The 22,060-nt window shown below is 51.1% G+C and overlaps 1 protein-coding gene across 2 annotated transcripts in view; it reads right to left on the reverse strand.

The window, feature by feature from the left end:
* Positions 1–22,060, reverse strand: part of SULF2 (sulfatase 2) — a 110,286-nt gene that overhangs the window by 68,981 nt on the left and 19,245 nt on the right. Inside the window, exon 2 of one of the 2 annotated variants that reach the window (XM_036902046.2) lies at positions 13,125–13,387. In XM_036902046.2, coding sequence (XP_036757941.2) covers positions 13,125–13,299 — 175 coding nt within the window. In that variant the 5' untranslated portion in view covers positions 13,300–13,387. Of the gene's footprint in view, positions 1–13,124; positions 13,388–22,060 lie in introns of those variants that run through there. The other variant, XM_057503071.1, reaches the window with a different exon arrangement.

A 22,060-nucleotide genomic window follows, 5' to 3' on the forward strand; every position in this document is an offset into this window, starting at 1 on the left:
ACTCAAACCCGGGCTTCTTGATAAGAATGGTAGGTGCTGGTGTATTATGTTCAGGCTACACCATGCAGAAGGTGGTGATAATGGATCTAGGAAGTACACAGAGGTCCCTATGCACTTGCCCAACTCTAGGCTTCAGTGAGGCTTGGAACAGTCCTGGACTGTATGTTGGTTCTCCTAGGAGTTCACCCCGAGGTGGCTCCTCAGTAGCAGGGAGCAGCAGAGTTACATCTCCTAATACCAGGGACGCTGGAGGTGGGAAAGCGATTCCCATGCATACTGAAGCCTCCAGGGCAGAGCCCCCGGTTGGTGCTGTCACGTCCTTAACCCCTACACGCCTACTTCAGCAGGGAGGGAACTGCCCAGCCGCTCAGCGCTCTAGGCAGGTGGAGGTACAGGCTTGTCCTTGATCGTAGGGTTTAGCTTCCCTTACTTACGGCGAGTGATCCCAGCTTCTCTCCTTCAGGAGAGTAGACTCCTGTTGTTTCAACAGACAAAACATTTACAGCTGATTAAAGAAAACTAACAGTAGTACCAGGGGCACGGAGGGGTGGTGAAATCACGGAAAGCTGAGGGGGGCTGGCATTGAGCACACGCTGCCTCGGTACAGGGCAGCGCTGTCCACCCGGGGATGTTACTTGGCTAACAGGCACCTCAACACCCAGAGCGCCACCCCCCCGCCCCCAGACTGAGCTCCCGACGCCACCCCGCCCTCATGGCTCCTCCAGCAGCACCTCCCCTCCCCTCCGGTTATTCAGGCAATAACCTTGCTACTCCTCGGTCCTGTCTCTCCATTCCCACATCCAATCCATCAGCAAAGCCTTTTGTTCTTTCTCCAAAGTGCATCTCCAATCGGAGCCCTGCTGCCTCCTCCCGGGCAGGTCAACCTCTGTCCTCCGAGTTAGGTCAGTAGCTCCCCAGCTGGGCTCTGGCAGTTTATCCCCCATGGAGCAGCTCGAGTTCCTCCTCTCCTAGCGCCCTCCATGGCTCCCACTCACTTGGAGAATCAAGTCCTTATGGCGCACAGCCCCGCAGGCTCCAATCGCCCCACTCCCGCCCACCCTCTGCAGCCACAGGGCCTCGACCTTGTCCTTAGACTTGCCTGACGCATTCCCACCTCACAGCCTAGCCCATGCTGCTCCTCCGACCCCCTCACCCTGATGGCCTGCACCCCCACTCCCTTCTTGTCTCTACCCCACCCCATTAACTCATACCTCTTCTTTGTTTTGTTTCCAACTCTATGTGTCATCTCTAAGGCACTATGTACTCGTACATAGTTACATATCTGCCTTGCTTGCTGGCCCCCTGAGGCCCAGAGCAGTGCCTGGCCCTTCGTAGGTGCTCAGCAGTTATTTCTCAAAGGAATGAGTCCAGGGTGCTCCAGGCAGATCAGCCCTCTGCCCGCTCTTCACAAGCTATGAGGAGAGTGGACGAAGCAGCTGGGAACGAGAACTCGGCCTCTTGGTCTCCGGAAACTGCAGAAAGGACAACGCTGGCCGCCCACCCGACCTGTCAGACCCTCTCCTGGGGACAGGAGGCCGCCACCTGGGGAATGAGTCCCCTGCGGGCAGCAGCCCCGAATGCTGCATCAGCTAACAGCAAACCGCCTGCCGAACTGTTGTAGTTTAATCTGCTCAGAACCAGGGTCTCAACTGCTTACATCTCCACCCCACTAATTCCAGAGGAGACGAGGGACTGGTTGCCCTTGACCAGGAGTCCCCCACACGTGTGTGCCCGCTGCCCTCACACCTGCCCCGGTAGGCTGGCTCGGGAGAGTCATGTCAACCCACTGTTAGAGTTTCACAACGTGCTGCAGTGACAGCAGCATTCGGTGTATCAGCAGCACTACACTGCATGTCAACCTCCCCTTGGGGACGGTCACCTGCTGTCTGCAAACTGTCACAGCAATGAGTCTGGGACGCAAAATCCTATGATCTAAACTTGCCCAGGCCAGCCCTCATGCAGACAGACAGCTCTGAAGGGAGGGAAGAACCCGGAAGATGTGGCCACACAGAAATAAGGCCAGTTTTCAATATTTAAATGAAGCCAGGCCAGCCAACTAAAACTTATTTAGTCCAACATAAACTTGGGGATATGCAGACAAAAACAGACCCGGTTTCTTTCCGTGATCCAACCTTTCTTCCTGGCTGGAACAGGCTCGAGGTCACCGTGACACCTCTCTGTGGCTCTAATGAGCTGGGGAGGTGGCCCCACCCCCACCCTGACGGGACTTAAATTCTGGTGCCCACATCACGCCACCCCTGCCAGGAACCTGGGGTCTCCCCGTGATAATCATCTCTACCTGCTTTGATTCCTTTTTGGGGCCTCTCAGTACACCACCTGTGCTATTCTTTGTTTTTCTTTAACTTTAAAAAATAAACTTTAATCGCAACCCAAGTTAACGATGTGAATTGGTGCATTTGACATGCTAATTACATATTTTTGGATGCACAACAAAATCAGTTTGTAAGTAGTCGAATCAGTTGTTTGCTGACCCGTCACATGAGATGATGTGTGTACTACCTGTCACAGAAAGGCATTTTGGGAAATGCTGAATTAATTTGCTCTTCTAAAGGTCTGGGTCAGAGCAACTGCTACCTACAGGGAGCGAGCAGGCACTTGAGGACTTTTAAGATTGAAAACATGACCCAATCTTTGCCATCCCCAGAGCTTAGGAGCTTGGACCCACTTTCTGCCGTAGAGGCTCACGTCAGCTGCGAGCAGATGCACTCTCTGGCCCTCTGAGACAAACTCCTGTAGCCACCACCCCAGGTGGCACAGGAGGCGCTGATTTTGATAGATAACTGATGAGGTGATATCTTCTGACATTTGTTTTCTTAAAACTATAGGTAAATAATTGGAGTCTGTGATGTTAGGGCCTGGCCTTGAGGCACTGAGTTTGCAAACCTGCAGAGTACCACTGCTGTGGCCCCCAGACCCCCAGAGAGCAGGCTTGAAGAGGGGGAAGGGATGCTGCGGGTCTGGGTCCAGGCTGGGGCAATGCAGGCAGGGCCATAAACTGGGCCACAGGTGGGAAAGCACCTGTGTCCTGCACTGTCCTGCATCCACTGGGGTTCGACTGCCAGGCTGGAATTCCTGTGGTGGCCCTTGAGTGTCCCATTTTGGAATGCCCACAGTGTCACTGGATCAGATTGCGAGCTGCCCTCCCCTTCTCTCCACCAATGGCAACACCTGTTTAAGGGCTACAGGAAGCTGGGCCCCATCAGACCAACCGCCCCGAAATAGCTCTGTCCCCAGCAGTGGCGGGGAAAAGAGAGACCTAGGGGCTGAGCAGCAGCAATCAAAGGCCACTTCTGGGCAGAGGGACTCCATTGTTTCCTATGCAATTACGTTTGATTTCCCTCCTCCTGCGGGAATGTGCTCATTGCTGTCAGTTGGCAATTCAATCCAGAATAATTACACTGGATGCCCGGGACCTGCTCCGCAGAGGAGTTTTCTCCTGGTGGTGGCATAGGGGGATCCAGTCCTGACTCTTGGATATTACAAAAATGAAGTAAAATGTTAAGGCTGGTTTTACCTCCAAAAAGCCAAGGCATGAAATTGGTTCTTAAACCCAAAATCAATTAAGCAGATGTCAAAGAGCAGTATTGGAATGTCATTAATGAACACTGGACTGTCAGAAAGATCACGAAGTTCATTTTTATCTCTGCCTTCTGCTGGCTCTGGTTGCAAAACGTCTGGGAGAAAATTCTGATATGGGGTATTGGTAGTTCTCAATGGAGGGGAGGTGACAGGCCCTGGGAAAGGGCAGGTCACCTGCATAATCAATGGCTCTGAGCAGTCATCCCTCATTTCCTCTCTGAGCAGCTCCTTTCCCTTGTAATTCTCAATTGCTGCCCTGCCAGAGGCTGTTCATGCAACAAGGAGGCCCTCCAAGGTGTTTTGCCTACTTTTCAGGGTGGGCCACACAGAGCTGGTCACCTAGCCACTGGCCTGGGGTGTGACGCTTGCAAAGCAGCCTGATGTCTGTCTAAACCTGCATCCCTCCCCCTCCTTCTTTGTAAACAGCACCACCATCTGCCCAACCACTCAGCCAAAAACCTTGGAGACATCCTTGATTCTCCTTCCCTCCCCTCCCACTTGCAATCCAGCAAGCCTTGCCTCCCCGACCTTCAGACAGAATCTGCTCCAGCCAGTCTCTGCATCAGCAGCCAGCCCAGCATGCCCACCCGGCTACTGGCCTCCCTGATTCCGATCTTGGCCCCAGGCTACCCCCTTGCCACCCGCAGCGGGAGTAAGCCATTGAAACCGTGAACCATGCATACTTGACCTGCTCAGAACATTTCAGTGACTTTCCACCGGCCTTGGAATAGAATCCAGACCTTCCCCCATCTTCTACCTTCACCCCCTGCCCCTCACTCCCCAAAGTTGCCGGCAAGCCTTTTCTTGCCACTCAGCTCTCGCATGTGTCTGTCTGCCTGGAGTGCTCCCCCTAAACCCTACGTTTCCACGCGAATGGCTCCTTCTCAAGATGCAGGCCTCACCGGTAACTGTCACACAGATACGCCGCCCCTTGCTAGAGGTGCTGCCCCTTGCTCCTGACCTCTGGTGCGGCTGCGGGCCTAGGCTGCCCACCAGTGTGTTTCCCCTTCTTAATAGGTTTGCATTTTAGCCTTCAATGTACCTGGCAAGGAAACTACGTTTCCAGACTCTCCTCTGGCTCAGTGTGGGAGTGGTCCTCCTCCTGGCCTTCCAGAACTCCTCTCTGCCCAGTGCTCCCCCCAGGGGGCCGACCTGTATGGGCCACATCCGCAAGGGTTTTTACCTTCTGCCTTTGGACTAGGTTTGGCCAATGAGGGTCCTGGCAGGAGATCAGCAAAAAAAGAAACTAATATTGGGGTATAGACCCCCCAGGTCCCTCCCTGTGGTGTCAGCAGGTGGTGACAGCTCCTGTAGGGTGTCACCTCTGCATATCCAGGTCCTCGTAACCATTTGCTCCTCTCGTCCCCTTGGCTTTGGGGTGAGGATGGCCCCACTATTACTAACTAGCCTTGGGTTCTGTGCTGTCACTAGCGGTTTTCCCACATGTGCTTATACCTTAGCCCCAAAGAAACCCTCCTTGAATAATCCAAATTTGAGTATGTGCCACATTTCTTGCTGAGATTGAGGCTACGTAAATAAGTTCTGTCCATGCTATATGTGGTATCTGGCAGGAGGTCCTTAAAGGGAGGTGACTTAACTAAAGGTCCATCTATTTTGCCTTTCTGCTTCCTTCTTCTTGTTGCATGGAATGTGGCTGTGATAGTTGGAGCTTCAGCAGCCATTCTGAATCCTGAGGGGACTCTGCAGATAGAAGCATGGCTGAACAGAAAGGTAGAGAAGGAGCTTGGGTCCTTGATTTCCTTGAAGTCATCATGCCAGCCCTAGACTGCCAACTTCTAGTTATTTTATATGAGAAGCAAAATTTTGTCTTGTTTAAGCCACTGTTATTTTACATTTTCTTCTGCATGCAGCCAAACCTAATCCCGATTCACTTAGCTTCCAGAATTTAAGTGATTTTCCAAGGGTTGCTGAACTGAAAAAAAGTTCTTGCAGGAATGTGCTTGGCAAGTTGAACACCAGGGTGGGTCCAAATGAACCTCTCTTCTTCCTAAGATAACCTGCATCCACATGTTTTTCAGGTGGATGCAGCTAGAATGTCAGGAGTTTCTATCTCAGGAAGGCTGAGCTGGAAGCTACACCAATCTGGTGTCCAGAATCTGGGCACACTGTCCTGGGCTTCCAGCCATTTGGCCCCTATAGAGAACCCAAGTCTGCAAGTTATAATTGATTTTTGGATATCAGCTCATAACACAGGGTGTGGTTTCCTTGTGTTCATGGATGGAAAGTGGAAAACAAATGCCTGGCCAGAAGCCCTCCCGAGCATTTCTCTCAAAAGCCTGCATCTCCCACAAGGCAGCCCTCCTGTAACTTTCAGGATCGTAGACCCCTCTGAGTATCTGGTTGAGGGTCAGTAAAACCAAAACAGGCACCCGATCTGCACACAGTACTCACCCTCCCTTACTCCGGGCCCATCCAGGCCTAGGTGTGGAATTTCTGACTCTGAAAGCTGACTGCCTGGGACAGCTTCACTTGACTTTACACAGGCCTCTGCAGTTTCCCAGGTTCAGAGCTGAGCTCCCAACCACAGCTCTCCCCATCTCTGTGAACAGAACATGGCTCCTGGCAGTTGTTCAGGCCCAAACTTTGGAACTGTTCTTGACTCCTCCCCCTGCCACTCTGCAGGAGAGCCATCAGCATATCTTATCAGCTCCACCCTCTGACCACGTGTGACATCTGACTACTTCCCCCACTTGGGTCTCCGCCTCCCATCACCTTGTGCCTGGACCACTGCAACAGGCAGGTGCCCACCAGGCCCACCTCCTGCCTGGACCACTGCAGCAGACTCCTCACAGGCTCCGTGCTCTTATTACACCCCTTCAGTCTGTTCCCATGTAACAACCAGAGGGGTCAAATGAACACATAAGTCAGGTGATGTTCCTCCTCTGCTTGGTGTTCCTCACTGGTTCCATCTTACTCAGAAAGCTGAAGTCCTCTCGCTGGTTCAAAGACCCTGCATGATCTGCCCTCCCCCATCACCCCATCACCTCTCAGACCTCACCTCTTCCTGTGTCTCCTTGCTCTCCCTGCTCTGCCACTCTGACCTCTTTGCTGCTGAGTCTGGTGGAACTGCTTCTGCCTCAGGGCCTTTGTACCCACTATTTGCTCTGCCTGGAATGCTCTCCCCAGGGGAATCCCCTTGACTGGCTCTCTTACCTTCTTCGCCCAAACATCCCCTTCTCGGAGGCCACCCTACATAAAATCACAACTCTCCCTTTCCCCACCCTCCCTTGCTTTATTCTCACCACTTTTCACTATCATATGTACTACATATACCTCATGTGTGTTTTTAAATGAGCTCTTACACTAGTATATAAGCTCCGTAACAGCAAAGATTTTGCCTAGTTGCTCCTGGGTCCCCTTTGGCACATTGTAGGTGCTCAGTAAACACATGATAAATGAATGAGCTTGGTCTACTCTCCTAGCACCCTGCTGGGAGCCCTGTGAGGGTGCCATGAGGATCCATCTCCTGGACTTAACTGCACCTCAGCCATTCTGCCTTTTTCTGGTACCAGCTCTTGAAATTCTCCTTCAGGGAATCGCCCCCACCCCCTCAGTCCTCATGCGGGCTCGGCCCCATCCCTGGCTCCAGGGGTGTGCATGTGACTGAGGCTGGCCAAGCTGCATGTGCCATCCCCCTGAATGGTTCATGATGGGCCAGGTTTCCCAGAGTGCCAGACCCAAGAACCTTAATTTGGGAACTTCTGTTGGTACTCTTGGGAGATAGTCTCTTTCTATAAGGATGGCTCACTGCAGCATTAATTCAGGTCTGATGATGCTATTGGGGCCAGATGGAGAGCTGGGCTGAGGGTGAAGCCAACGTGGAGGAAAGCTGAGATTAGGGAGACGGAGAGACAGATGACATCTGGGGATAGAGTTCCTCGATCCAACCACAACTGAAGCTCAAAATACACTTTGACTTTTTATTTACAAGTCAAGTAAACTCCTTTTGTTTGTTCAGTCCAGTTTGAAGTGGGTTTCTGACTTTTGTCACTGAGTGGTTGTAATCACGTGTTTTTATATCCAACAGACAGAACGTTTCCATGGCATTTTTCAGCCCCTCCAACACCACCAGTCAGCCATGGTGGCATAATCCTCTTCTCCAGAAAACACAGCAATGATAGAAGAACCTGTGGTAGACTTGACAAGTGCCCCTTTAACTTGGCAGGTGTCAGCACGCCTGGCTCACAAGCCTAGCAGGGCATGTACTGCACTGGGCCAGCCTGCCCTGCATGAGCACAGCCACCGGGCCCACTCTGCAGTGCTGGCCAGGAGGTGGCTGGACACTAACCCCACTTCAGTGCCATGAGAGATTTACATTCCAAAAATTATTTTTTAATATAAAATCTGTTGCAGACAAGCAGCACTCTGGGGCATTGGCTGCACTAAATGAGTGGCCTTGTTCATCAGAGGGGGGTCAAACCTTCGCGTACACATTCTATGTGCCTAGTTCTGACAAGACGTTTATGTAGATAGATAAGGTTAAGATATACAGCTCCATTATATAGATGAATAAACTGAGGCACAGAGAGGTCAAGTAACTTTCCCAAGGCTAGTCAGTGGTTGAGTTGGGATGAAAATACTCCTCTTCACATCTTTACTGAGAGTATATTCATTTAAAGATGTCCTGAAAGGCAAAGAGTTCTTCTGAAATGTGAACACTGGCTCCACAGTTCATGCAGTTTTGAGGGGCATACTTGAAATCCAGCAATCCAGTTCTACCTGGCATGGATCCTCAGCAAAATGAGCAGTGGAGAATCAGTGCCCAGTATTCTGGGGTTTGGGGTCTGTCTCCTTAACCTTCAGACACAAGAGCTGCCCTTGTATTGCTCCCATGTCAGCATGGCATGAGACTCACACGTGAGCAAGTCGCTCCCCCTTCCAGTCTCTGTCCTGATTAGGTCAAGGAGAAAGTCTCAGGAAGGTGCTACTTTACCTTTAATGCTTCTCTCAAGACTACCCATTACCCTTCACAACAAAGACAGACCAGCCTCGTGGGGGGCAGCACCCGGCTGGGATCAAAAACACTGTTTTCAGTATACTTGGTTTCGCTGTGACCTTTTACCCGAGACAAAGATATTGGTTTTTCATTTACAGCCATAATTTACAGTTTCCTTTTAAAATAATACTTACACTTCTAAAAGTAAGTCCAGTTAAAGAAAAGCTCAAATAATAGAACAAACGACACTAGGATTCTGCAAATATTCTCTTGCTCCAGGCAAAGACTGTGTCTAATTCATCTTGGTGTCTCAGAGCCCGTCGGAGCTGCTGAGGCTCACCGAAGGTTTGTCTGCACTGAACTAAACCAGTAAACCCTGGCAGAGCCCACTGGTTTCATGGCTTATCTGACTGAAGGACACATGCAAACAAGACCTCAGCTTCCGTGTGCTTCTCCCCACTATCCTCCTGGCTAAGCAGGCCAGCCGAGACCCTGCTGGTTACCAAGGGTCATCTAAACACAGGGATTTTCCCAATCGCTTTGAAAATGTATTGATAACTGAAGCCACTTACGGACCAATAGGCCCTGGAACCAGTTCCCCTGGGCATTTATACTTCTGAGTGACAACTCAGGGAGGAGTGTCAGGTGCATACAGGGAAGAAAAAATGAATACACAGCCCTCGGCACCCCCCTGCCCCAACCATGCAATTAGGAAGCAGGACACACGCTTCTTCGGTGCTGTGACCTGTACCAGTTCTCTCAACCCAGGCCCTAATTAGGATCGACAGCTGTTCTCCACCCAGAGACTGGAAGAAAGCCTGGAATGATCTTAGTTGAGAAGTCTCCAGCCTCGAGAACCATCAGAACTGCCGCACAGATGAGCAGAAAATAGCAGATGATAAATTTTTTAGGACCCCCCTCTGTGTGCCGGTTGTAGCAGACTGTGAGATAATGTGCTGGCCTTTTTTGGAACATGCATTATTGATCTGGGTCTGTCTAGTGGTTTATAAAAAGCCCACAATCCCTCCCTGCCCCCTACTACCACCTTCCCATCCCTCACCTCCTGAAAAAGGCATAGCCTCCTTCAAAAGCCAGTTTGCTGTTAGAGGGGTTTGCAGAAGGGGAGGCTTGCAGACAAGACCCCTGCAAGCCAGGGCTGCAGGGCAAGCTGACAGCTATCACAGAACAGGAGCACTCTAAACCCATCTCATCTACTTCCTGGAATTTATCTTTTAGAAACTTGCTCACATGTGCAAAGATACATGTATAAAGACATTCCCGGCAGCAGTGCTTTACAGCAAAAGCTAACACAAGTGGTAGCAATCTAGAAACACTCAACAGCCATCCCAGGAGATTGGTTAAGTGGAGCAGTGATGAAGCCCATGGGCTTTGGGTTTAAATCTTGTTCAGCCGCGTCATAGCTGTGTGACTTTGCACAAGTAACTTTACTTCCCTGTGCCTCAGCTCTGCATCTGTAAAACGAGATGAATGAATCTTTGTCTTTTAAGGTAGCCATGGTTTGCTCTGCTTTCCTCTCTCCTGTGTCCTCATCACACCCATAGCTCCTTTCTTTCTATCTGCATGGTCTGTTGGTTTTATTCGAGTCTCACAGATGCAAACATACCATCAGATTCTGACATGATGCTTAGTGGGATCATGCTGCAGCAAAAATGTGTTGTCCCTAACATAGGTGCTTAATCGTTCACCTTGGTTCTGGGCATCCTCAGTCCTCCTCTTTTCCTTAACCCCCACGCCCAATCCATGCGCAGCTCCCGCCCTGGCCCAAGCATCCATCATTCCCTGCCCAGTTACTGCACTGGCCTCCTCCTGGGTCTCCCTGTCTCTGCTCATACTCTCTGCAATCTAGTTTTCACAGAGCAGCCAGAAGTATCCTGTTGGAACCTAAGTCAGATCACGGCCCTCCCCCGCTGAAGGCCCCCGGACCCATTTCCCTTTCACTAAGAATAAAACTCAAAACCATCACGGCAGTCACAGGTCATAAGGCCACATGACCTGGCACCAGCTGACCCCTGGCCTCATCTCTCTGCACTTAGACGCTGGCTCCCTCCAGCCCAGCTCACAGGCCTTCTCTCTGTCCCGACTCACCAAGCTCATTTCTAACTCAGTGTCTTTGTGTTTCCTGCTCTCTCCACCTGGAATGATACTTCCACGGCCTTGAGCTCCCAGCACAGTGCGCTGCACGGAATACATGCCTAATAAACATCTGCTGAATTGCATGAAAGAAAATGTGCAGGGAGACTTGCATTCCTAGGCACAACTATGATCAAAGCTTGAGGGGCCCCACAAGGCAACACCACAGTGCTCTGAGATCCAGGTGCTGCAAATGCGCTCTGCAAAATGCAGAAACAAAACTCCCGCCCCTATGGCCATGGTTTGTAGCCTCTCCATGGTTATCGAATGCAGCTCATGCTAAATGCTGCTGGGGAGATAGGTATCATGTGTGTCAAATTGTCAATAAAAGCTCTGGGCTTTGATTGCTTCCTGGCTGCAAATTCTTTTTGCACCGATAAGCTCCTGGAGAAAAATCTATTCCTGTGATCATTAATACAAATCCCAGTGACTTGGATATATATAAATCATCTTTCCTTGGCAGTTAAGACTGATTCATGTTTTTAATAATGGATCCAAAAAGAGTGTAGATTTACAGCTGGACCTTCACCACAATCTTACATTTGGTTGCAAAAGCTTACCCAGGAAACCTGTACATTTGTTGCCACCAACAATATTCAGTTGTCCTTTGACAATGGATGCAGGCTAAAGGCCCACCCCTGACCTGGTCAACTAGTGGCACTACTACCTGCTGCCCATGAGAGCCTCCAAGATCTGGCTCCACCCTCTCTCTCACCAGTCTTAGGTTCTATGCTCCTTCGCAGGCTCCAGCCACATCTCTCTCCTTGGTCCTGCCTCAGGGCCCTGCACATGCTGTTGCCTCTGCTTGAAAGGCTTTTCCCAGCTCTTCAGAAAACACAGTAGTATTGATGATAAGGGAAATCTAATCTATAGAAGGAAAATGCCAAATGTCCAAAACAGAAGCCACATGTGACTACTGAGTACTTGAAAGATGGCTAGTCCTGTTCACGATGTGCTCTAAGTGTAAAGTACATGCCAGCTTTCAAAATCAATATTAAAAATGTAAACTATCTCACTAATGATTTTTGTATTGATTATATGTTGAGATAATAATTTAGATATACTGGGTTAAACAAAATACATTAATAAAATTTACCTCACCAGTTTCTTTTTAAGTTTTTTCTAAAAAAAACGTAGTTATTGGAAAATTTAAAATACTTATGTGCATTTGTGGCTCACCTTATATTTCTATAGGGCATTGCTAGGTAGGGTTTAAGGTGGAGAAATTGAATCTATAAAATCAGGGAACTCAAGGGGAGAAGACACAAGATAAAGAGAGAGATCCCCCAACGTAAGCTGTATTTATAAGAGGAGTTTGACCCAGGGGAGCAGAAGGTCCAGTTGAGATGGACTTTGGAGGCCTCCCTCTTGGGGCCTCATTTATGGCGTCTCCTTAGGCAAATGAAGAAACCCAAAGCTCAGGCGGCCGAGCCCGTGGTAGTGATAGGAGGGCAGGGGAGCAGTCAGGATGGTTTACACAGCGATCCACGGATGTGGCCAGGGGCGGCTTGAGTGCAGAATAAAGGGAAGGTGCTGAGGCCATGAGCTGGTGAAGCCTTTGGGCACAGCACCATGAGCCCTTGTCACACCTGCCGCCGGTGTAAATGAACTGAACTTTGGCGAGGGCCCCTGCCCTCATCCACTCGGCCTGGAGCCCGGGCACTGTGAGGGGGGGAGCTCGGGATGAGAGGCAGCCGGGCTCCTCCTGCTGAGGCCCCATCCCTGGGAACTGAATCAGGTCACCAGCAACACTGCTCACCCTCCCTGCTCCTGGATGTCACACAAGAGTGGCCGAGCCCACTCGGACCTGGTAAGATGGGTGGAGCAGGTCCACATGAGCAGGTGTGCAGACACACATACCCCGGCTGGCTCCTTCTTTTTGCTCGACGTCAGCTCAAATATCACCCCCTCTGAGAGCCCCTCCCTGATTGCCAGGCCAGCGTGGCTCTGACCATGCCCCCTCCTCCCCCAACCCAGATGGTGTCCCCTTCAGTTTCACCAGAGCATCTCTCCCTTCCTGACATGAGCTGACCTATGAACTTGCAGTCATGCTGATTGACCCTGTGAGAATAGGGACTGCACCTGTCCTACTCATTACTAAAGTTTCAGGGCCCAGAGTACTGCCTGGCACACTGCAGGTAATCATTGGAAATTGTATGAAAATAATACATTGGTGTAAACATCTCTTCTCCTTAAGACTTTGGAGAAATCCAGGAAGAGTCCCGTGTTAGGAAAGGATTGCCGGCCCCCTGCTCTTGAGGACCAAGTTGTGAATGCACACACGTGGGGCGACTCCGGCGAGTTGTTTAGATCCAGTAGATGTGAACTTCACAGGTCTACACAACCCCCCTGCTCCGGGAGCCTTGGACCCAGCTCAGCGACCCTGGGCAGATGCCGCCCGCTAAGGGGTGCTTACCGAGCTCCACGTCCTGGTCGTCCGTGAGCACCAGGATGATGTTGGGCCGGATGTTCCTGCGGTCCCTCTGAAACCTGCCTTTCAGGCGGTGGTGCGACAGGAGTGCCGGACTTCCATCCAGCAGAGAGAAAACAGCTGCGGAGAGCAAGCACAGCAGGAGACCAGGGGGTCCCATCGTATGTTTGGCTGGTCCCTGCGTCTTTCAGGATGCAGGAGTCTGGAGTTGTGTTCTGTGGATTGGCTTCTTCTCTCTACTCACGGATCTAGAGGAGGAGGAGAAGAGGTCAATCTTTATGTAAAGGCTGCCCCACTGCCTGGACTTGCATGACCTCTACGACGGCTTCTGGCATGGGCAAGGGGAGTTTCTTTGATTAGAGGAGCTATAATGGAGCAAAAACCTAACTCGGCCAAGTTAGAGGAAAAGTAGTTGCAATTTGCTGGGTCAATAGGCTGGCAGGAGAGCCTTCCAGGACCACTTCTGCAGGCAGAGTATCTCCCCGGGGCCCGGCAGTGTGCTGGGGGGGCAGCTCCAGTCCCAAGTCAGATGTCAGCCTGTCTCTGAACCATCCAACGATTCCACAATCTCCCCCAGAGAGAGGAAAGGCAGAAGGCCAATTTGGGGAGAGATGGTTCTGGTTCTGGGGCCCCGTCTGGCTCTCAGGCAGTGCAAGACTCAGGGAGGGGCCTGGACGAGCGGGCAGACACCTTGGGCTGCACGGCTCCTCAAGGGTTCCAGCCCCAGCTCCGTCCCTCACCAGCTCGGTCTCCCCATCAGTAAGCCAGGCAGTGACCTCAGCGTCCCCAGGAATGCAGCAGGGAGACATGGCTGTTGTAAGAACTCAGTCCAGTGGGGTGTGTGTGCAGGCCCCCCACCAACAGACCCCAAAGCTGGGCAAGTTTCTCAGATTAGCTCTAAGTTGCAGAATAAACAAATGACAAAAGAGAAAAACGAGGGCTGAGAAGCGGAGGGAGAAGAACTGTCACATTCCACCGGGACCTCAGTCACCACCCCCACCCAGGACCCCAGGCCAGGTGGGTCACATGCAGAGGTGGGGGAGGGGAGGCGCAGTGGGAACCTCGGCTCAGGCAGCTCCCCGATCTCTGCTCTCGGCTTTGCGGTCATTTCTCTGCTTCCCAGGGAAATGAGCCTTCAGGTCCTTCCAGATATAGACTTCTGGTCTCATTTATTTAAAAGCAGCGAGAGAAAGAGAGAGAGCAAGCAAGCAGGCCTGGTGGGAGGAAACCAAGCCTGCTGGTCGGGCTGAGTCACCATCCCTGAGACCCTGAAGGACCATGGGGAACCCCCACTGAAGTCACAGCTCAGGGGACTCACCAAGGGCCCCAGGTCCCCCAAAGGGGGATGTGCTGGCTGCACCATCTCTCCTGGGGACTGCAACAGCAGCCTAAGGGGTCTCCCCACTCCCCCAACTTCCATTCTCCCCAGGGCAGCTGGAGGGGATCTTCCTAAAATTCCAGTCTGATCAGATGACTCAGCAGGGCCTGGACCAGGGTGAGACTGGTGGGGTGCTCAGGGGACAAAATTGAAGGGACGCTCACTCCAGGTGTATAAGTGCGGGTACCAGTCTCGCCTTAGTCTGGTCCTGTCACTCACCTGCTCAGACCCTCCCCTGGCTTCTCCCGGATCAGGGTATAAAATTCAAACTCCCTGACAAGGCTTACCTACAACCCTGTGTGGTCCAGCCCCTGCCCACCTCTCTCCTCCTTCCCTTTACTGCTCCCTTCAACTGCTTCTTTCTGTTGCTTAGACAAGCTTGTTCCTGCCCCAGGGCTTTTGCACTTGCTCTCCCTTAAACCCGGAAGAAGTCTTTCTCCAAATTTTGTACAATGGGCCAGTGTCTTGGCACAAAGGTCACCTCCTCAGAGATATTTGTCCTGACTGCCCTAAGGTGGTGCCCCCACCTGAAGCACCTTCTAGATTTTATAATCAGTTTTATTTTCCTCATAATCCCGCAGTTATCTTATTATTGCCCAGTTCTCACTACTAGAGGGTCAGCTCCACAATGGCAGGAAGTGGGTCTGTGTTATTTGCAGCTCGATTCTAGTACCTTGTGCAGTGCCTGGCACATAGTAGGTGTTGAAGACATATTCAGATAATTAAAGGAGTGGAGATTTTGTTAAGGTCCTTTGCATTCTGCAGAGGGCCTGGGGTTTGGCAGGGGTGTACCATAACCTGGGTCTGGAGGCTCAGGGGCCTCTGACCCCGACGTCCTCCCCCCATCACTCTCCAGTCACCAAGGAGGAGTCAGCCACTCTGAGTGTTCTGGGCTTGCTGTGGTTGAAAAGAGCCCAGGAAGGGTGCCCTCTGTCTCTCCTCCTGATCCATTCTCCACCCTGCTCTTCTGTGGCCCAGGAAGCCAACCTGTGTGGACATCATCTACCCCGATCTTTGACTTCCTGCTGGTTGTGCCTGTGGAGGCCCAGCCAGGAGGGCTGCAGGGCAGAGGGACGTAGAACTGGCACATTTACTCTCTGCTCCCTCCCTGGCATACTGAGGCTCCTGGGGCCTTTTTCTCTACATCTGGCCACAGCTCCAGTTGGTGGCCCCTAGCTTTCCCCCAGTTCCAGGGGCTCCCCTCCCTCCTCTTACCCCTTCAAGCCCAGGGGTGCTGCTGGCCCCTCTGGCTTGCTAGGTCCTGGGTACATCATTCCTTATTTGCTCCCTTGACCCCACCCTGCCTCTGAAACTAGTGTCTTCAATCAGCACAGGCTCCATGCAGTGCCTCCCTCCCCAGACACAAACGTCTCCAACAGGATATCTGTGCAGAGTCACATTACCAGGGAAGCTGACGTGGGAGCACGTTCACAGGACCAGCTTCCTCCCCAATCCGCTCGCCTGCTGGAACACACATCTATCTCTTGAGAGCCAGAGCTGCCGTGGCAACTGTGTACTGGGCACCGCTTTGCCCTGGCAGGTGATCGTTAAGACATGGGTTTTGGAGTTTTTGGGTGACCATGGGCAAGTAACTTAACACCTCTGTGCCTCAGTTTCTTCATCTATAAAATGGGTGTGAAGGATTCAACAAATTAATACATTGTGCTGAGACTCGAGCCTGGCATGTGGAATTCACCAGAACGCATTATTCACAGTGTAAACCATGATCAGGTTACATCTGGGTCCTGTAAATTCCCACAGCAACCTTCTCACACAGGTACTGGTATCCCCACTACAGAGTTGGGAACAACTGAGGCTACACTGCTGCCCTAAGACCACCGAGAGAGGAGACAGCAGAGCCAAAGTTTGCCCCCTGCCCGCCCTGACTGCCCGGCACGGGCCCCTCACTCTGAGCACACGCTTCCCCGCTTCTCCCATTCCAGTGCCGCAGTCCCCATTTCTGCTATCGGCACACCCCTTCCACTACCATTTGTTTTACACACTTCTTGAAATGGCCTCATTTTAAAATGAAAACACAGACAAAAGGGAAACACTCTATCCAAGGATAAATAAGAAATCGGCACCCCTTCCTGTGGCGCCAACCACCCAGAGAGCAGCACAGGGTCAGCCTAACAGCTTCTAGTTCACAGAAAAGCCTCTAAGCCGAGCCCGGCACTCACCTGCTCTCCCACTTGCACGCTCTTTTTCACAGTAAATTAGCAGGTGTTGCAAGGAGTCAAAGCACCTTAGCACCATCTTGAGACCTGCTGGAGGTGATGGGGGGCTGGGAGAGGGCTGAAAAGGAGACACGTTCTAGCCATGTAACTGGTCCCTGAGTTACCCCCAAATCATGAGGTGGTCCTCAAATCACATTACTTATCAATCCGCGTCCCCCCTTGGGAATCACCCTGGCATGCTCTTGAACTGACATGCCAACCAGCCCACTAAATGCACATTACTGTTCCTTTGCAAAGACATCAAGTGATAACACATTGAATCTTCAAGGGATGCCCTATGAACAGCAACTCACGCACACCAGCAACAGCAGCAAGTGCTTCTTGAGAGCTCCAGCCCCAGCTCCAAGCATTTATACACATCAGCTTGTTTAATCTGCACAGCCACCTGCATATACCCATTTTATGGATGAGGAAACAGAGGCACTGAAAGTTAGAAGCACCTTCCCTTGATCATATGTCTAAATAAGTGGCAGAGACAGAGGTCAAACCCAGTCCGGCTCATGACAGCCTGCTCAACCAGAACCAGAAACCGCTGAGCAAGTTCCCAAGAGTTTCCCAGCCTCAGCTTCCGCATTTGCCAAAGGGAGCAGCAGGTGGCCAGGTGCCACCTGAGGACCTTTTTGGCTCTGAGCCTGTGAGGCAGAGGTATGGGGGGACTAGGAGCTGCAGCCTGTACTGGGGGCCCTGGGCAGATGGTAGATGGAGCAGGAAGGCATGGTCAGCTGAACTCTCCCGGGCTCCCCACCCAACTCCCAGGCAGCTAGAACCCACCATCCACGATGCTTCTTCTCTGGATGGAAGTCAAAGCTCCTCAACCAGAGACTGGAGAAATACAGGAGCTAATTATTTCATCAGATCAAGTCATCAGTAGATTGATTTTTGATGAATTCCCCCTGGCTCCAATTTCCCTTTCCCCTGGCCTTGTGCCAGCCTCTCTCCTGATGCCAAAGAAATCAATTAAAAATGGCACAAGGGATTTTGCCTCCATTATTCTCCTTCTTGGAAAAGATTCAAAGTGGCTGAACTGAGAGATTATCTCGTGAATCCATGCAGCACCAGCTCACTGGCATTCCATCCATCCCGTGGACACCACCTCTTGTTGCCACCAGCTCATTACAAGGCCCCTCCTTCTCTTCCTCCCGTCTGTGTCTTCTCAGACCTTGGCAAAGGCGTTCCAGCCCAGGAAGACATCTGTGCAAACGCCTAATGTCCCAAGTGTTCAGAAACACCACTCCTACCTCTGGATTCATCTGTCAATCTGCAGAGAGGAGTAGGTCTCACAGTGACTGGAGACCCCAAACCCTGCACACCACAGCTTTGGGGGAACTCTAAGGACCTCAGCCAGGCAATCTGGAAAGACTCAGGTGGCAGTTTTCTTCCAAGGATCCCCAAATCCAACAACAGTAGCCAAGGGGAGTTTGGGAACCATCCGGCAGATGAGGGGGTGGGAAAAAAGATGAGGCCAGAGGCAGAACAAGGCACTGATCAGACATCAACCAGACAAAGAGAAAACTCCCAGGGAGGTGGGCAGAAAGGAAATGGTGAGGCGTGCTGGGCTCAGAGCCCGTGCAACAGACTGGGGGACCCCCTGAGGTGATCCAGAGAGCACTACCACTATACCTTCCTTCGCTGACTTTACAGATATTTCTGCAGGGCCTGTTGTGTGTGAGGCCCAGTGTTTCGTTAGGTGATAGGATAATCCTGCCTGGATTGTAACAGCTTCCTAACTGCTTTCTGATTTCTACCCACAAACCCCTTCCAGCCAGGAGCTAGGAAAAAGTAAGAGGCTGTCTTCCTTTAATGAAAGGCCTTCAAGGGCTCCCATCTTATGCTGAATAAAACCCCCAAGCCCTGCAAAAGGGCCTTAAGATCTTATGGTTTGCCTACCCCTCTGACCCCATCACCTTCCCCACCCACCATAGACCCACTCGGCTCCAGCCCCATGGCCTCTGTGCTGTCCCTCACACATGCCAGGCGTATCCCGACCTTTGCACTTGCTGTGGCCTCTGGAGCCTTCCTCCAGAGAGCTCCAGGGCCCCTTCCCCACTTCCTTTGGGTCTTTGGTCAAATTTTGCCTTTGCAGATGACAATCAGAATCTCTTCCCTCCCTAATAGCATGTCCACTTCTGACTAGAGGCTTTCTTTGTCGGTCTCACCCAGTAGGATGTCAGCAACCTGAGGGCAACTTTGTTCACATCTGTATCCCAACACCTAAGACTGTGCTTGGGACATAGCAGGCATTCCAGATATTTACTGACTTAACAAAGACCTCTCTCTCTCCTGGAGACAGTACTCGAGTTGGGATGGGGGCACTGCCACTCCATTATTCTGATTGAATGCTGTTTGAATGTAAGGTGGAACATGTGACCCACGTGGAACCACTCAGCACATTCCATCCCCCAGACTCTGGTGATTAGCCCAGAGACAGACATGTGACCCAGGCTTGGCCAGTGAGAGGGAGAGAGGAAGTTGTAGGGTGGGGTGCTCAGTGCTGGGACGGTATGAGCCCAGCCCTGCCACCAACTGGAGCCAGAGATTCTGGTGACGGGGCTGAACCAAGTTGCACGTTGTAGACAGTTACAGGTGCAAACAAGTGCTTTCTGTGGCTTAAGCTAATCTGAATTGGGGCTGCCATTTTCAACAGGAAGTGCCCAGACCACCACAATAAACACCCTAAAAGAACAGTGATAAGGAATAACTAAAATGTATAGTGTGCTTATCACAGGCCCTGGCCAATTCTAAACACTTGCCCTGTGTTAAAGCATTTCATCATTATTTCATCATTCTGAGTTATGACGATCTGTTTGCGGATGACAAAGCTGAGGCATTAAGAGGTTCAAGGACTTGCCCAAGGTCACGCTGCTTGGGTGCTGAATATTGTCTCTTGACCTACCCTTCTCCATCTTCTCTTTGTACTTTCCTGTGTCCCGGAGGTTCACTTGGACAGACCGCATCAATGAGGTCTCTGCTCTCTGGACCCTGGTAAGGTTTGGCCAAGTGGGCCACCACCAGGGGGAACAGAAGGCAGGAGGAGAAAGAGGCCTGAGAACTTTCCAGACACCCTTCATGTCCAGTTACTGGGAACTGACCACATCCCTCTACTGCTTTATTAATAGCGACAGCTCCTGTGGGCAGTTGTAGCAAATGCTTCTAGAGATCTGTATTATTCATTTTCTTACACTTTGCTCATACCTTTGTTAGAGGGCACCATCTGTTTCCTGCAGGGCCCTGGACTAATAAAGCAAGCAGACCACATGGCTGAGATTTGCACTCAGACATTCTGACCCCAGAGCCCTCTCCTGACTCGTAGGTTCACTCGTTAACTGTCAAATGATAGAAGAGGCTCTGGTTAAGGGCACTGTACAACCAGGAAGGAGGAGGAAGTTGCTGGCCTGGGGGCAGTCAGGAAGGGCTGCCTGGAGAAGTCCTTACAGAATAAAGTTTGAGAAGCCTACCAGGAACAAAGTTTGTAAGAAACCACAAGATTTGAGTAGACCGTGAAGAATAGGGTAGAGGACAGGTGCGTCAGGCAGGGGAAACAGCTTGATCAAACAGCACAGTGGGAGAGGTAGAAATGTGTGGTCCCAAACCTCATAGGCCCAGAATTTGTCTAGACAGGATGACACAAGCACATCTGTTTAAGCTTACACTCCCCTGGTGGCTCCCCTTTTTCTTGGCTGCAGGCTTTTTCCAGCCTTCTTCCCCCCTCTCCAGGGCTGTCAAAGAAAAGACAGGAGCTCCCGTCACCTATGGGCCACAAACTGTCTACCCTGCCCGGATACAGGGCATCTGGTGACTCTCTGTGCCTGTTCTTGGAATTCCAGCTGGAGGCAGAGATCCAAGCTAGCTCTCAAGAGCAGACTGGGGCAACAGAAGGGTCCTTCAGAGGGAGGAGGGAAAGATCAGGTTTCAAGACAAGAGCTCGGGATCCGGAAAGGAAATTAGGCCATAAGAGAGGGCTTAAGAACCCAGTTGCCTGCTTAACTGTTCAAGCAACAAGAAATTCTTGAAGGTTCCGTGTGCCAGGCACAGTTCTTGGCACTGTGGAGAAAGCAGTGGGAAAAAAAGCCCTTGCCCTCAAGGAGCTGACATTATGAGACAACATATCAAAAGTTGGGAGTTAAAAAACTCCAGTTAAAGGTGAAAAGGGTCGGGAAACAGGATTGGAAGTAAAGGTAAACCACAGGCAAACTCTCAAAATGGGGCCATGGATTGATAACAGTTAGAGCTCAAAGAAAGTTTAGAAACAATATATTCGAATCTTGGGAAACTGAGCATCACCATGTTTTGAATGTCGAGTGAGTCAGTCTTTGAGAGGACATATAATTCACACGCTCAAATATCTGAGCACCTATGTGCCCCGTACTATTTCATGATCAGTGGGCAAAAAAAAGCAGACAGAACATCAATCTTCACTCTCGTGGAGCTGACACAAAGAGGGGAGAAAGGCAAGCAGACAGACAGATAAGGGCTGGGGGAAATGTAGTAGCCAACAGGCTAGAGAAGGGGTGCAGATGGGATCTGGGGCCAGACTGCCTGCGTCTGAATCTTGGCTCCACTGCTTACAAGCTGTTGGGCAAGTAACCTGACCTCTTGTGGCCTCAGTGTCTTTATCTGCAAAGTGGAGCCAATAGCACTTATGGAGCTATGAGGATGAAATGGCTTAATGCCCATGGAGCCTTTAAGCAGAGCTGTATACAGTAAGTGCCCAAGAAACGTTGGCTAGTGTTATTTGTCGGGTTTGAGCCACCCAACTTTCTGTACCAGTGCCCGGTTTCCATTTGGGGATCCTCTTCTTCCTGCTCTTTGGCCCATAAGGTTCAAATTAGGCCCCAGCTTCAGAGCTAAGGCTAGGCCATAGGATCCAGACCTGAGCCAATCAGAGCCTTCCAATACTGCTGCAGTGACTGGCCAATCAGAGTACTCCAGGCGCTTTGGCCTGGTTGGGAAGAGGCGCCTACTCTTCCCAGATGGCTAAGTCATTCCATGTCCTTCCACCATGAGGATGAGGGAAGATGCTGACGCCTTCTTGCCTCCCATGCAGTTGGAGTGAAACCAGCAGAGAAGAGCTGAGAAATAGAACCTTCTTGGGTTTTGACATTTGAGACCTAGATCCAGCTAAGCCTGAAGGAGGAAGATTTATCTCGGGGTTCTTTGTTTTAGGCACCAAGAGAGTCTTCCATGCCCTTCAACTACTTTGAGATATTTTCTTTTTCCTTTTTGGTCAGCTTTCTCATATTTTGACTCTTCAGGGACATGAATCAAATTCTCTTTTCCTGAGGTCACTATGAGTTGCTCTCTCTGCC

This window comes from Manis pentadactyla, chromosome 5, assembly GCF_030020395.1.
Source record: "Manis pentadactyla isolate mManPen7 chromosome 5, mManPen7.hap1, whole genome shotgun sequence".
Taxonomy (NCBI): Eukaryota; Metazoa; Chordata; class Mammalia; order Pholidota; family Manidae; genus Manis; species Manis pentadactyla.